This window comes from Falco peregrinus, chromosome 10, assembly GCF_023634155.1.
Source record: "Falco peregrinus isolate bFalPer1 chromosome 10, bFalPer1.pri, whole genome shotgun sequence".
Taxonomy (NCBI): Eukaryota; Metazoa; Chordata; class Aves; order Falconiformes; family Falconidae; genus Falco; species Falco peregrinus.
This window is the reverse complement of record NC_073730.1, coordinates 13,843,291-13,859,951: the sequence shown is the minus strand read 5'-3', so window position 1 is coordinate 13,859,951 and position 16,661 is coordinate 13,843,291. Positions and strand designations below refer to the sequence as shown.

Below are 16,661 nucleotides of genomic sequence, written 5' to 3'. Positions count from 1 at the left end.
CACTGAAGATTAAACACTTGCTGTGTATCTGACTTGCTATGTGCTGTGTGAGCAGCATGTAAGCCGTGGTATGAATTGAATATAGGCTTGTGTCAAAATACTTACTGAGGGGAAAAAACAATCTTAATTTATTGGGGGGAAAATAGTAAACTGTGTACTGAACAGGCAAGTTCTCTATCTTCTCTGAACTTGATGTTGATTCCAGTAGTCATTGGTTCCTGTTTGAATCCTTTTACTCCCCCACCCCAGGAGATGTTTATTCTGGGGAGAAAAATAATTAGAAACTAAAAGCTTCACATGTAAGGATTAGCCATTTATATGAATAATGTGCTTCTGCAGGCAATTCGTGAAGGAAATACTGATAATTATTCAACTTGCTAGTGGGTTTAGCAACTAGCTGTGTCCACGTTGACCAGTGTCTGAGAGTGCAGTGACAATAAACACTGATCTCTGTAGAAAAAAAATACTGGTTTGTATTACAGGTCAGATAATGTGTATTTATCTGCAAGAGACTTGGGTCAATATTGACATCTTTTAACTGTTTCATAAGTTGTTGGTCTGGCTGAAGTTGAGATTTTCTTTAATCACTTATCTGTATTCGCAGATCATTTGATGCAGATATTTGAAAATCTCATTCGTTCAACTTCATTTTAAATCAAGTTAGTGTTTATTCTGCAAAATTCCACTTACTTGGGGTAAGCAACATTTTAAAATAATGTGAATTATTAATAGACTTTTAATTGTTACTGTCAACTGCCCTAGGACAAGGGTAAATAAACTGTTAGTACCCAAGACCGTAGAAGTATTTAATGCAAAATTTTTTTGAGCTTGTGTGACTTTTTACATTCGTCACAATGGTCAGAAGTTGATAAAAGAAAAATCCCAACTGCATCTACCTTCATAACTCTGAGTTAAATTTTTTAGGTCATGTCTACAAAGATAGATTCAACCAGGTTCATGTGAGAGCCAGCACATAGCAGCTGAGACACAGGGCTGCAGTAGCACAACTTGCAGGGCTTCTGGCCTGAAGTATCTTTTCACCCAGCTAACTGAGGAAAGACCAGAGGTTCTGGGTCTGTGCCCCTGTCAGGATGTGCTAATTTGTAAGACTCTGCCCCCAGATAATGAAAACTCTTGTGTGACAGGTTAAAAAAAAATCTGAATTAATTGTCAAAATTACTGCATAAAACAATAAACAAAACTCCTCAGATAGAGTCCAATTCTAGTAAATTTCAAAGTACCTCTGGCTGTAGAAGAAATAACAGGTTTATTATTTGAATGCAGCATGTGCCAATGAAATTGCTGTGTTAACTGGTAGACGTGCATTCATTGAGATGTGTGGGCATTCTTAAATTTGCTGTTTCTTAATCCTTGACTGCTTAGTAGTGCTTCCTATATATGCTCTTAATGAAGGTTTGGAGTTGAGCTGTAACATTAGAATACTCTTACAAATAGAAAATAATAGATTAGAGAGATGAGAGAGATCCTTTGCTATCACTGAAAAATCCCCACTGTGGCTTACCACTATACTGTTTTTGTATTTCTTCAAAAGGAATTTGAGGTTAGCGTTTTTCAAAAGAATCTTCTGTCCTCGTATGATTTGAACTGGAAACATGAACAATTTAAAGTGAGAATCTGAACAGTATTTGTTAGAGATCTGGTTACCCTCTCCACTTGATTACTTACCATACTGAAATTTTGGGCTGCACTCTTTGGATCCAATGCGCTTCATATAGTTAGAAGCTAAACAGAATCTGGTTACTGTCCCAAGAGTGGGGTCTCAGGAACACTCTTCAAAGAAGGTTTCGTATTTTAGCACTCTCACCCTTGTGCTTGAATCCTCTGTCCTACTGCCTGAAGCAACTAAGCAACTGTCTCAAGATCTCACTTCTGGTTAAAAGCAATTTCTCAGAATCCTGGGCGTTTTTCTTGGTGTTTCATGAGGGAGACTATGACAGATACAAGAGTGTGCCCAAAAACACTCACAGAGATTCTGAAGCCACTGTTGTCCTTTACTGTAACAGAATTATGTAATACATTTTTAATCTATGTTAAAATAACACACCCTAAAAGCTTTACCAACTTCAGGTGTTTTAATCCCTCTGAGTTGTGTCTGAAACATAGTCTGTGCCTTTCTGGTTTAGCTTTGAGCTACAGAGTGTTTGGCTAAACATTCTCATCTCCCCCCTACCCCTGCCCCAGCTAAATCCTCAGTGTGTTTCTTCTAGTCCATTAAAAGTCCTACCAGCTTCTTTCTCTCTTTAACCTGAAATTTGTAGATTTTTACCCTCTATCCTCTCTTTCCTACAAACAAGACAAAGTTATACTTCTAGTTTGCTTTCTTTAGTATTCCTCCCTTATAGCAAGAGCCCAGTCATTATATTTGTTAGATTCCCTTAATATCTTTCCAGGGAGAAAGTCACACAGTCCTGGTCAACAAAGGTAGGACATATTTACAGCGATGCACAAACCTATAGCAATTGTACTATTCTATAACGTGAACCAAAACTTCTAAATTGTATGTACATTTCCCCAAAGCATACAGAAAGTACATTATTATACTTAGTTATAGTATTAGTGAATTATAACACTGCTTGATTCATGAGACATTCACATTCTGGTTAAAAGGGGATTCAGTGCAGAGATTCTTACTTGTGTTACAGGCTGTTGTCTTTCATAAGTCTTCAGATCCTGGGATTTGCATGTGTTTAGGCCCAGCCTTGCTTCCAGAGGGAATTGTGCCATCTGTTATGGTAGCTCAGGGATCAGAAATCTGCACTCCATCTTGGTGGTCGGCCCAAGTGATCGTGAGATTTTTCTAATTGAGATGCTCCTGAGGACCTGCAGCAATTCCCACTGGTCAGTTGTTGCAGCTTCTTTATGTTGAAAATTAGGAACAAATGAATAGGGGAGGATAGTTATTTTCTTTATTGTTTTTAGAATTCTAGTATGTACCTGACAGTATAGGATAAAGGCACTACCTGCTCTAAAAACTCCCATCTAAAAATGCTGTGTGAGTTCTCATAGACCAAGCTGATGGCTCTCTACTCATAGCCCGAAAGATCTTATTGCTAAACCAATTTCTACTAGCTGAGGACAATCCTACAGTTCCAAGAATTAGTTTATCTAAATGCTGTTAAGCCTGAGAATATGGGGGTGGGGGTGGGGGGTGTTTTGTTTTTGTTTGGGGTTTTTTGTTATCTGGTGACTTAATCTGCTGTAGTTCCATTGAAGCTGTTTCACAGGAGCCAGGTAACTCCTTTGTTGTATGCGCATCTGTCTTAAGGTCACAGTCAGAGTAAAGAAGTGTCTATCTGTACTGCAGTGCTGAGGGGCAGAAAAATCTAGATGTGTGTCTTTGTTCAACAGCCTGCATACACATTTTCCTTTAAAGAGTTATGGAGTAAACAATGCTGAGGGAAAAGAGAGAAAAAAAAATGCTTAATGCTGGTCGGTAAGATATTCGTGTATAATAACTGGTTCTTTCTGTTGGAACGGCTGAGATCAACTAGGATTCTTGTAATATCAAGGCTATGGTTTGAATTTTTGTGGTCTCATATGTTGTCATTTTGTGGAATTATCCTCTCCAATACCTCAGGACAGAGGCCAGACTGCCTACAGAACCCATTCCAAGATACATACGTTGAGTCAAATATTCCCTTGACAGCTGCAGCATGGTTGTATAGGCATTTGTCTGCTGACAGATGAAAGCGGTGTGGCAAGCTGCTTTGACATCATGAATAGTCATTATATATGCTCACTGGTAATCGGTCTGTTCCTAGCAAAATGACCCTTTCCATATGCAGTGTCTTTAATGACTTTTGATTTTGGCATTGTGGCTAACCCATCATCTTGGCAAGCTTCTCATACACACATGCACATGATTACTTGTTCCTCTATCTAAAAATGCTGGGAAGAATGAGGGCTTCCAGCCAGCATTTGCCTGAAGTTGGCAAGTGTAGCAATGCAGTGGTTGTTCTGGGTTCAGATCCTACTGGGACTTGGTGCCATTTTACTAAGAACAAAATTTTTTGCTTATCTTTTTAGTGTAAGCAGTGCAGCTTAGGCTTACATGAAGTACTCATATTTGCATCAGAAATTCCTTGATGTGTTAACGTATGATTTTGTTAAACATAGAGAAATGCTCTTCAAAAGAAATACAATTATTCCATTAATGTTAGTTTAATAATCTACATGTATGATTCGAGGAGAGTCCCATAAAGTAACAGAAATTGTTTAGCTCAGTAATTGAAGCCATGTCACTATGTTATTGGAAAAAAGTTACGTTTTGCCTAATTCCAAGTAAGAGGAGAAATCTGATCAACCTTAACAATATTCTTGTCCGTTTCAGCTTTGGGCATAGACCAGTTCAGTCATCATTTTTACTTCCTCCATTTTCTATCAGCTCTTAAAAGTATGAGTGAGAGTTCAGTAAACCAAATACAGTTTTTGTGTAGGTGGCACAAATTTCTAGTACATCCTTTCCTAGATGACGTATTTTGCTTATATTCTACTGAAAAATTACTTTAAATCATGCTTATATTGTCAAATGATGAACAGCTGACAATTCAAAAATTTGTGTTACAGCTCCACAAAATATTTGTCTCAAGTGTTTATGTTGGTAGAAGTCTTCCGTGAACGTGTTTGTAAGTTGCACTAAAGTTTTAGTAAATAAAAGCAATTAATTAACTTTCCTATCAACACATCTTTTTCACATTGTCTATACTGTTCTCTCTGTACAGACGAAAATGTCTCCTGGGCTTGTTATTATCAGAAACATAGTTCAGAGATGTGTTTTCATGGGTTGAAGGTGGCTGCAGTTGGTGAGGATGTTGGTTGCACCACACCCTGTTGATCAGATAAGACAGCAATTAGACGTATGCAAAAAAAAAAAAAAATTGCTACACATTTATGTTAAAGATCATACAGAAGTCTTCATAATGTGCAGTATCTTATTTAAGAATAAGAAATTGCCATAGAATAAGTCATTGTGGTGCAGGTATAAAAGAGAGAACAAATCTAAACTTGCTTGAATGTCTGTCCTAACCTGTTATGTTTTGTTCTTTTTTTCTTTTTTTCCTTCTTAATTTTAAGGACTTCATGGGTAATAATAAGTGTAAAAATAAGCTGGTTTTGCTTAGCTTGCTTCAAGCAAATCTGTGCATTTGTGTACCCACACGGAAGTGCCTAGATGTTCCAGTGTGAACATAAGAACTCTTCGGAAGAAGGCAATGCTGAAATACATTTAAAAGGAAAGCCCATGTTGGAAAAAACTTTTTGTCTCAATACATAATGTACATGACTTGGGCAAAAGGCATCATTTGTTTGGTTTGCATATGTTGAATTTAAGCCCTAGATTTTTAGCTATTGTATATCAGCATTGCTTTACTGACATCAGTCAGGTTGCTGTAATTCCTACTAGTTGGGAATCATTATGCTTTCTGATACGGAAGTCCAAAAAGTTCAGGAAACTGCCTTCATAGTTACAGGGTCAAAGAGACAGAATACATTAAACTAGTATTGCTGCATTAGGCTGTTTAACAGTTTGACCATTTTACAGTTGTGTAAATTGGATGTTTATAATGAGTTTTCAGTCACTGAAGTTGACAACTTGACTTCTACTCATGCCTCCTCTCCTCTTGTCCTCACAGTTCATCGTGGTTCACAGGTGATGTGTAGAGAAGTGATCATAGAATTGTAGTAACAGGAAGGTTGTTTTAAGGCAGATAAATACATGTAATGTGGCAATGGATAGGATAAAAAGAAATCCTTTGGGGGAGGAAGCATGATTTTTGTGTTCTCAATTCTGCCACGGTCTCCTGTGTGTCTTAGGATACTTAGCCTTTTGGTGTCTGTGGGGTGGTGGTGGTGTGTTTTTTCTTGCCTGTGAAGTAGGAACGAGTGCTGTTTCATAGATTTAGAACTTAATTCCTTATTGGTTCTGTCTAAAGAGTCATCTGCTTTATTTATCAAGGCCTTGGCTTACAGTCTGTATGGGGGGCACACTCAGCCTACAGCTCTGATTTAGCAAGCAGTGCTGAAAGCAAATCCTGTATAGTTTCTATGAGTAATACCATTAGCGAGCGTATCAGAGTGAATGTGGACCTTTCCAACCTGTGTAACCAGCTTTAAAAAAGATACAGTTACTGCAGTTGACCTCCTGGGAAAAGTGGATGCATTTGTGTTTTTATTCTGTGGTCTGAATAGAAGATATAACAGAATGGGCACTGTTCACTGGACGTGGGAATTCTCCCTTGCTCTTACTCATGTAGAGTAGTAGGGAGGGGAAGGAAAATGGGCTTCACAAACCCAGTATCCAGTTTTGTCATTTAAAAAACCTTTTTGATCTGAACTTTGTGCATTTAATTTCAGAGGGTATTTAGAAGTTTGATAACAGTCCGTAGTAGTGCTAGAGAAAGATAAGGCTCACTATTGTACTAAAACAATGTTGTGGTGCCAAGGCAGCATATTTATGCTTTTTTGTTGCAAGACTAACAGCGCCCATTAAACTTTGTATAATTTGGTATTATACTAAGTAAAGGAAAAAATAAGTACTCATTCTCTAGGTTGCCTTAAAAAACGCTTTAAGCTTAATACGCAACTACATTGCAAACCAGTCCATTATTGTGATGTATTGCTTCTCAACAGCTGGGAGTAATACAGTGTGGTGAAATTACTAGTGTGGTGGAGGCCAAGACATTTTGTGTGGAATAGAAAAGATAGTCATTTTTCCCTGCTGTAATCAGCCATTATTTTGCCAATACGTTTTCTAATGTGTCTTGCAGAGTTTCATGATAATTTTTCAAAGCTGGATGAAAATTTCTGTTCCATAGTTGTGGTCGGTCAGTTTTTAGCATGCATAAAAGAAGCATCATGGCCCAGTTTTCCTTCAAGCTTGTGAAGTCAGAGTTGCAAGGAGTAGGACAAAGCCTCAGTAAGCTTGGGGACCTAATGGGGAGTTGCAAACTCTTGATTTATTGCACCTGGCACTTAAATCTTCTTCACAGGGGCCAAACCACTCATTTCCTCAAGCAGATAAGGAGGATGCTTTCTCTCCCGGAGTCAAAGCTTTGTGGCTTTGTAAATAAGTCGGTATAAATGTATATTGTAAAGTGTACTTTCTAGAGGGATTGCAGCTAGCACATTGCAGACTTCTATTTCTGAAGACCTAATCTTCAGCAGTAGTTAAACTGGTCAAGTTAAAATGAAGTATGGACTTTAAAACCACCTGTTATCACAACAGCGAAGACATGAATTGTGCCTGAATCATCTGAAACGGGATTTTTACACACACTAAACAGGCCTTAAATTGAAAATAAATGCTTCTCCCCCTCCACCCCAGCCTTTTCAAAAGCATTCTGGTGGTTTTGAGACCTGTGGCACAAACTCTGGGGCATCTACCTGTGTTGGAGCTCTGTGAGAGGAAATATAAAGAAACGTCCCCCTTGTGTCTGTTGTGTCTTTCCCTCAAGTTGTTTCAAGGCAATGAGTTGGGACCCTTCTACACATGTTTCTCAATGTGTAGGTTTTTGTTTCTCCTGCTGATGTGATCATTTCATGGATCTTGTTTGATGTACGTAGTCACAAGTGTGGGTCTGTCAAATAAGGCCCAGGAGCTGACCAGACTTTTGTTTTCTTGTCCATCATTTTCTTACTCTTAGGAATTGATCCAGCAGATGTAAATGTGGAAATAATTCTGCCTAATCTCCTGCTTTAAGACAGTCTTTCCCAGACTTGGACAGTGCAGAGCAACTGTGTTAATCTTCCATCAAGCAAATGGAAGCAATTCTCTAGAGTAGAATCCATTGATTGACAGTTGAAATGTAAACTCTCTATTTTTCAGGAAATTCCAGTGATTTAAATTCATGTTTCCACCGTGCATTGAAATAAGATTTTTAATACAGTCAGGCTGTGCAATTGTTTTCATATTTATTGTGTTTTATATTGTAATATAATACAAAAGTCAAAAGACTTTTAACTTTCACGTGTTAGACTGTAACTAAAAACAAAGCAATGGAGTTGAAATGAAAGGTTCTAACTTACCAAAACTAAATATGTGGATTTAATGAAAATGAAATGTTTTATTTGTATTCCCTTTAAAAAAAAATAAAAATTAAGAAAATGCTGGTTCCACAAAAACATTTAAATTCTAATTTTTGTTTCTCCTGTGTCTGGGGAAATGTTTACTTTCTTGGCCTTTGTGTGACATCACCCTAAACACAGAAATGCCATAATACTGATTTTAGGAGGAGTGACTCAGATGACACTTAAGACAAAACATAACTGACCTGAAATTTCTGGATGAGAAATCTAACAACAATCTTGTTATCAGTGAATGCAGTGAGACTATGAAACAGACTTAAAAGTCTCCTATGAGAAGTATGCTAGAAGCAAACCATCTTAGATTATATTGTAGGGGGGGAAAAATGGAAGTTTTCTGTGTAGATAGACAAGTTTAATAAGCCCTTTTGTATTTCACATCTGTGAATTTTCTTTTATTTCATGTTTAAATAAAAGCTTTATTCTTCAAGGGCAATAGCAGCATGTTTTTTGTAACTCCTTGGCTTTCAACAATAGACTATAATATTTTTGTTCACCATTGTGTTAAAACTGCAAGTGTTTTTCTGACTTCTTTGGCATAATGATTTATTAGTGTTGACACTGTAGGGTTGTTTGTCAGTAGAAGTCAAAAGCTCAGGTTTCGCTCCTTCTGGCAGATTACATACAAATTATGCAAATTGCTATAGTGCAGGTTACAACCTGATTATGTTCTACATCTTGAACAGTGATAATTTCTGTAAGGGAAAGCTGTCTAGCATTTTAGTTGCTAATGTATTTTTCTTTCTTTTTGTGTTCTATGAAAGAAACCACGTTAAAAAGTGATAGATAGTATGTGTGCAGGTTTTGCTGCTGTGCAGTTTATCTGCTTATGCTGCTGAAATATGTGAAAGCAACGTAGCAGTCAGATTTGGTTGTATTTATATGGTTAGTGGCTTTTCTAATGCAAAACTGGTGTGGGTTTTTTTTCAGGGCTTTAACAACCTGTTTATAATAATTAGCAATAAATTGTAACTTAACTTACAGACTATCATAGAAGACTACGAAAATTTACTTCCCGCCCCCCCCCCCCCCCCGTAAATCTCACCTACAAATTCAAAATATTCTGTAATCTTATAGCTTGTATTTTTATACACCAATTTATAGTCTCGTTGAGTTATTTATTTTTTTATACATAAAACATTTGCATTTTAGGGATAAGTACTTGGTTAGCACGTTTTTCTCTAACATTTTCATCAGCTTTCACTTCAAGTGAAATTCACATCTCTGCATTGATAAGTGCTTTTTATGTGTCTGTATTACAGCTCCACATAGTTACCTACTGACCTCAAGAAAGTGGCAGTTCTAAATATGGAATGACAGCAATTTGAGAGCAGAAATTGTTCCTTTGACATCAAATGGCTGAAATTACCCAACGACTTATCTGGTTATTTTTTCAGAAAAAAATAACTTTGAGCTTAATTCCTTTCTTTTTTTTTTTGCTATAGATATTTGTGTGCATGTAGCACATGCATATACATTATATAGAACTGGCCAGCACAAATACTGGATTAACAACAGTGATTGGACTTGTGGGTTCACACACCTTCAGACAGACTTTCTATCTGCAGATCAAGACAAAGATCACATACTGAAGAAACAAGTCTGATTTGTAGTCCACAGACTCTGCAGCCTAAGGAGACCCCTACTAGCTTGATCACAGTTGGTTTCCCTGTTAACGGTATTTAGCACAGTATAAAGACCAAACGTTCAAAGATGCGTCAGGGTTGAGGTGTGGTGGCAGGCCGGTGTGGGGAGTTGTGCTTTATTGTATCTGGAGTATGAAGGAAGACGTCTGATTTCAGGACTGTAAACAATTTATGCACATACATGCACACCTAAGACTTATTCTAAAAAATAACCTTCATATCACCTATGTGCCATTTAATGTCACTTGCATGTCAACAGGAGCTGAGACATCTAGCTACATTTTTAAGCTTCTTGGTTCTGGTTAAATACTGCTCACTTAACTGAAGTTTTTAGCTGAGTTTTATGTAACATTTTGTAGTGATCTAACAGAAATATAAGCAGTGCTACGTAATTCATTTGGGCTGCGTGTCCTTGTGTTGTATTGCTCTCACCTTATTAGTCTTCAGCAAATGTTCCACTTCAGTTTTGGCAAGCTGCTTAGAACACCATTTCCTTCTTTTCATTCTGGTGAAGTCCAATTGTTCTTTGCTTATACTACGTTAGCCTTTCCCAGAATTTAGCCTGGAGTTTTTATACACCGGGGAGTTTCCAGTGTGTTTAGATTATAAAATGATTTCCTAGTGTAACTGTGAGAGAACCATGCTTTCAGATAATACCGTCAACCTAGATTTTGGTGCTGTTTTTCTGTTTCTTCGCAGTATTTCACTAGACAGAAATGATGCGTAAAATCATGTTGTCTCTTGAAAGGGATATTTTTCAAATCTTCTTCCCAAATAGAATTTTCCCAAAAACTTTTCCTGTTCTATTTCTCATTAGGTTTGTGTAGATCAATTGGTGTAAGCAACTTCCTTATCAGTCATCTTGAACAACTAAAGGAAGACTGTGTGATTACTCCACATGTTAATCAGGTGAGTGACTAAGTATATTCAAAGTGTCTGGGTTGGGGTTTTTGCTTTGGGTTTTTTGGTTAATAATCTTCTCCCCACCCCTATACTTGAAAGACTACGCCCAGACTAACCTTAGTCATACATTTTCTTCTCTTTCATTTCAATATACATATTGAAAACCATTCAGAAAGATGATCTGAGGTGGGGGGTGGGGGAAAGTCCTTTCTTTTCCCCAGCTTCTCCCAGGCTACTTGTTTGTGGCTGCTTTTAAGGCAAAAACAAATGGTCCATGTGCCAGGTTTTGACTATAAAACAGTTCAGAAATAAAATTCAAGGAGCACTGAACATTTAGCATCTCCAGAGTAAACAAGGTTTTGGAGAGCCTGTGTTCAAATGCTATGTACAATTCCTCTGAGCAACACTCAGGTGATTACATATCTCTTCAAGTGTGCTTTTCCCTTCCTCCCCCCTTAATTCACGTTCATATTTCAAGATCACATGAAATTCAGTGCAAAATTCTGGCAAAAATTTTTTGCTGCCCTGGGCAGAAAAATGGCCACCTACATAATGGCAGACTTCCACGATACTGACAACTATTCCCTTGTAGTTTTCTGCCCACAGCTGTGCTGGAAGTTCATGCTCCCATTCCTACCCGCTCCTGTCAGTGAAAGTGTGCTTATGCTAACACAGAACTGGGAACTGGAATATATAAAGTGCAGGCACATGATTTTCCCCTTTGTACAGGTGGTGAGGATTTCTGGCAGCTGGTTATGGTTTAATGTCATGAACAGCCACAAAAAGGTTGCTCAGTACGTGACTGTCAGAATCTAAAATCTCTTTATTTTTGCTGTCCACTAGACTAAAGGTTACTAAAGGACAATTAGGAGTAATGTTAAATTAACATAAAACTATATAAAATATTTAAATTCAGTTATCCAAAATAAGCTATTGATATATATATCTTAAGATGGGCAGGTTGATGACTGTTTAAGAATTGGTAAGTTTTCCAAGGGTCAGTTATGTCTCCTTTTCAGAAATACACATCTGCAAAGTCTTGCTGGAGTTTGGCATAAGTTGTTGCTGTCTGTTAAATGAGAATAGCCTTTCAATGTTCTACTGAATCACTGCAAGGAAAAAAAATGAAATCTTTGATTTTTTTTAAATTTCCCCTTACCTACAATGTCAAAATGTTACTGGTCTTACTGTGTCAGTCATGTTAATGGAGAAAAGTGTTTTTTTTCTTGGTACTGTTTGACAGCATCTCATTGTCTGTGGCTGAAAAAGAGGAGACAAAAAGCTGGGACAGTAGTGATATGGAGGGGTGGGAGGGTGCCCCTGCTATATTCAAGTAGTACTTTCATTAAGATGATGCACAGCATTGTTCCAAATCAAAACCAATAAAATAACAATAAAATATCCATGCCACTGCAAACTGCTCTGCTCTGAACAGTTTTGTTGTAGCATTAATTTACATGTTTCAGAGTTACGGGAAACTTGTAAACCATCGTTCAGGTAATACTGAAAGGAGTAGTAATTCTGTTTTTTGCTTATTGTTGGAGAGTTGCTGAGTCTAATGGTGAGATAACTTAAGCATTATGAAATAACTAATGAATTCCTAAATTTAAATTGGGAATGAAAGTGCTATACTGAATTCTTATTTCACTATCCAGAATTTATAATACAAAAGATCTTTGCTATATTCATGCATAAAGTAGTGTACGCTTTCAATGAACTTATTTCTAAACAGAAAACACTTGCAAATAATCATTGTATATAAAGTCTAAATATTTAAGAAAATAGTGGAGGAAAACCACTTCCCTCTTTGTGTTAAATTTGCATAAAGGATTTAGGGTTCCCTAAGAATTCCAGCAGTGCTTATGATGTTAAAACTTGAAAGTTATTTTTTCTGTGAAGAAGAGGAAGTAGGAGGACAGGAGAAAGAAGGTTCTTTATTAGACTTCTATGGTCTTTGCAAACCAGATAGTAAATAATGCTTCTGTTTTACAAACGAGATTGCAAGTACAGCCTCTTTTCTTGGTTCCTGGAAAAACCAGTGTCATTGTGGCTTTTAATATAGTAGGAAGGGCCTGTCTTTTCAAGAATATAGTATTGTTAAGGTATTCAGTAGTAAGCACCTTTTAAAATCACAATCTACTATTGAAAGTACTGGTAAACACTGTGTAATATGATGATAAATATTTTATTCTAGCATCATGTAGAATGAAACCTACAACACAGAAGTTATAGGTTTATATTCTAGAGTTTGTAGTTGACTTTGCAGTAGTAAGTTCGGGTTTATGCTCAAGGAAGTCTTTGAAGTGTCTTTGAAGGCACTTTGGCATTAGGAAAAAAAATTACATTTTACAAGAACTTTATACGTGTTTCATTTAATGAAGTGATATGTTGAAACCAAATATAAAGTGTTCTTCTCTGAACTCCATATGGGAATGCTCATCAGTACTTTTTTCTACTTTTATAGAAGCACAAATCAATGTGTAATGACCTCTGAGAGACTTAGTAATGTTGTTAACATTGTCATTAATATTGAGCCATTATGTAAATCTGTACAAGTAGAAATTTATTTTAGTGTTTTGCGGCACTGGAAAATGAACTCCTTGTACATGAACTCACCTGAACAGTTCCTCTATAAAGAAAACATTTCTGAGCTTATATTTCAGTTTTATAGAGATAAATAACTGTAAGACTGTGCATTTCCATTGAGAAACTGACTGAAGTCCAGATGCAGGAAAATCTTACCAGGTGAAAAGAACCCCCAGCAGGGTGGAAAGAGTTAAGGCTTTTGTATATCATCATCCAAGGCATGACTTTATAGGTCTGTGTGTCAGGATTGTTATTAGGCTCAACTTCTCCCCATTGCACTATGATCGATGTAAAAACTGGTGTTTACCTGGAGTTCCCCCGTGGCTAACCAAGTAGTAGCTGTGAAGAGTTCTGTAATGTGAACTGCGAAATGTTTTATTAAACAAATATCAGGTTTTACGCACAAATCACTCAGGGTAGAGTGCCAGAAAAGATCAAGATCTTCCTCTATCACCGTATGACAGACAGCCCTTGCCTGAGAAAAGTTTTGTGACTAAAATAGCAAGGGTGGGGCAAGCCAGGAAGTGGGAATTATTATTTTGAGGGGAAGCACATGCTGGCCGCTCACCCTATGCCTCTTCTAGCTCAGGATGCTAGTCCCTTGCATTCAGATGCTGCTAGAACCTTCCAGGAAGTTTTCACAAGGAAAATAAATTCAGAAGTGCTTCTTTTATTTTATGCATTTGATTATTTTAGCAGTATATTTAAGAAGCAAAATACTTGCTGCTACCAGCACACAACTGCATGTGTCAAAATTCAGTTCACAAAATTTGGAAGCCTCTTGATTCAGTGAAGGGTACAAAGTGTAATCTTCCCAGGTGGGAAGTAGTTGTTGCTGTGTATTCTGCCTATGAAGCAGGCAGGTGACATTTTGGCATGCTGTTCTCAGTTTAAATACTTTTGGTGTAACCTGGAACTGTGCTGCCTAGAAATCTTACTAGACCAGCAGGTAAATTCTGCTTGCAGTTATATTTGTCATAAATGTTGAATAAGTCACCTGATGCCGTAGGGGTACTGCAGATTTTTCGGCATTTGATCCTAAATGCATTATTCTTTATTAGATAATTTTTAATGTAATTTATTACACTTAAGCAACATCAGTAGGTATTCTTTACACTATTAACTATCATAATAATCAAGTAATATGCCCTCCTTGTTTGTTCTTTTTTCCTCCTCGTAATTTTGCATAAAAACAATGAGAACGTTTTCCAGTCAGTCAGCTCGGGTGCAAACAAGTGAATAACTGTATGACTTAAACACTGGTCTTACACATATAAACATGAAATACAAAGGCTACTCAAAGGTCAAGAAACATCAAAGGTTGAAGACATGGATGTCTGCTGCTTGAACCTTGTTCCCAAGTCCACCTAGTAATTTAGATCATAGCAGCTTTAGGCTGACTCAGCCCAGCCTTCGAGGGGCCCGTTTTTTTTTTTTTTTCTTAGCACATATTGAATGACTGCCAGCCTATTGTTCCCGACTATTATTGTCTGAAAAGACAACATGTACTAAAGATGAGAAACAGGAAATGTTCATTTTTCCTCTTTGTGGCAGAAGAAATTTTCCAGATTCCATGTGTTGAGGTAATTGTTCAGAAGCGTGTTTTTCTTCAAAATGCGCAAGACTTGGATCACTGGAACAATGGTGACGACCAGTCACAAAAATACATCACATGATTATGTATTTTATAAAAGAAAACACTACCCATTTTCATCTGAATGCAGAGGAAGGTATGCTTCTTACAATGTGTAAGCCGTGAAATACTTATTTAAATAACATGAAGGAATATTACAGAGGTTCTTCTGCCTTTTGTTACATGCTAGAATACATGCCTCTTCTGAGACCCTTATTTTCCAGTAACTTCTGTTTCCTTTTTGCTTTCAGCAACCATGTCTCTGTAGCTTGTTACTTTTCCTCTTTTAACTGGGTCTTGGCAACTTGTGATCTTCCTTCCTACAAAGGGTCTCCTTCACACTTCATTCCACAGTCTGATTGCTTCCCTGCATAAGCTGTTGGTGACACCACACACAGAATACAGGATTTTCCATGTACAGTCCATGCCAACAGGCTTTGCTTCCAAGGTCAGGCCCTTATCCTGAGCAAATTGTTCTGGTTGGTCTCTTGCAAACCCAGTCCCTGCCCAGCCCCCTCCCCTTGCCTGTGCAACTCATAGTAAAGAGACAGGAATGGAAGTAGATTTGAGGAAGAGAAGGCAGTCTCAAATCACCAGTAAAAATAACCTGATATCTGCTTCTGCTATGCATTTGCGTATATTTCTCAAACGTAGAGCAGAGCAAGCGTGCAAGTCCAACTGCAGGTAATGCAGACAACTGCTCCATGTACCTTACTTCTCAGAGAAACATAAAATAGGTAGTAAATTATTGTGCCAGTTAATGGCAGAATGGCTTGTGGATTAATATCCTTCATGTATCTTTGATAACTTACATCTGTGTCTCTCACAGAGGCATGATTTCACTCATCTTGTATTTCTAAAATGAGAGAAAACATAAATAAAATATTTATCAGTGATGTTTTCTACTAAATGTTCTCTAAAGATTTTTTCTAAAAGTTTATTTTTCTTCCAGGTTGAATATCACCCTTTCCAAAGACCTCAAGAGCTGGTTGATTATTGTAGGAGCAGAAATATTGTTTTTGAAGGCTACTGTCCTTTAGCCAAAGGTGAAGCACTCGCTCATCCTAGCATCACTCAGCTGGCAAAGAAATATGGCAGAACTCCAGCACAGATTTGCATACGCTGGAGTATACAGGTAATGGAGAGTGGTAATAAAAGTGTGTCTCCTCTTTCAGGAAAAAAATGGAAATAGTTTGGGTATTCTGCATCAAACCAGAACTTACACAGAACGTATTTTTGCTTTCAGTGTTTTACTAACTGCGCAGTACTGGAAATTTGGAATGTAGTACACAAACCATGACAGTATTTTAAATATGCACAAAATCTGGTTGTAGAGAATTACAAGAACCACCAATAAAAGAGAGTTTTCAAACTAAACGTCACAAGCAGTATGGGGCATCATTCCATTTCTGTCGCTCAGAAAGCAGTGAAGTAGTATAGTAAGTTGACATAAACAACATAATCTGTGTTGGAATTGAATGCAGTGTATATAACTGCAATTAAAAACGGTTTATAGAAATGTCAGTGTCCTCTGAAAAATGAAATTAAAATTTTGGAAGACAGGATAAATGTCTTGAAATGTTTTGAAGAGAGATAATTCTCTTTGAAACTATGTAAATTTTAATTATGAGAAGCATTATGTTTTTCAGAATGGGATTGTCACTATTCCAAAGTCCACAAAAGCAGAAAGGATACAGGAAAACTGCAAGGTAAGATTTGGTTATGCACTCAAGTCTGACCAACATCCGAATTACTGCTTTTAATATTTCGGTTTGCCTGCTTGTTATCCTATA

At 37.2% G+C, this 16,661-nt stretch overlaps 1 protein-coding gene across 1 annotated transcript in view; it reads left to right on the top strand.

The window, feature by feature from the left end:
* The window catches only part of LOC101921460 (uncharacterized oxidoreductase ZK1290.5-like), a gene marked incomplete at its 5' end in the record, with an annotated part of 49,625 nt that overhangs the window by 25,227 nt on the left and 7,737 nt on the right, over window positions 1-16,661 (top strand). Inside the window, 3 exons of the mRNA XM_055815529.1 lie at window positions 10,564-10,655; window positions 15,821-16,003; window positions 16,518-16,577. Coding sequence (XP_055671504.1) covers window positions 10,564-10,655; window positions 15,821-16,003; window positions 16,518-16,577 — 335 coding nt within the window. The remainder of the gene's footprint in view (window positions 1-10,563; window positions 10,656-15,820; window positions 16,004-16,517; window positions 16,578-16,661) is intronic.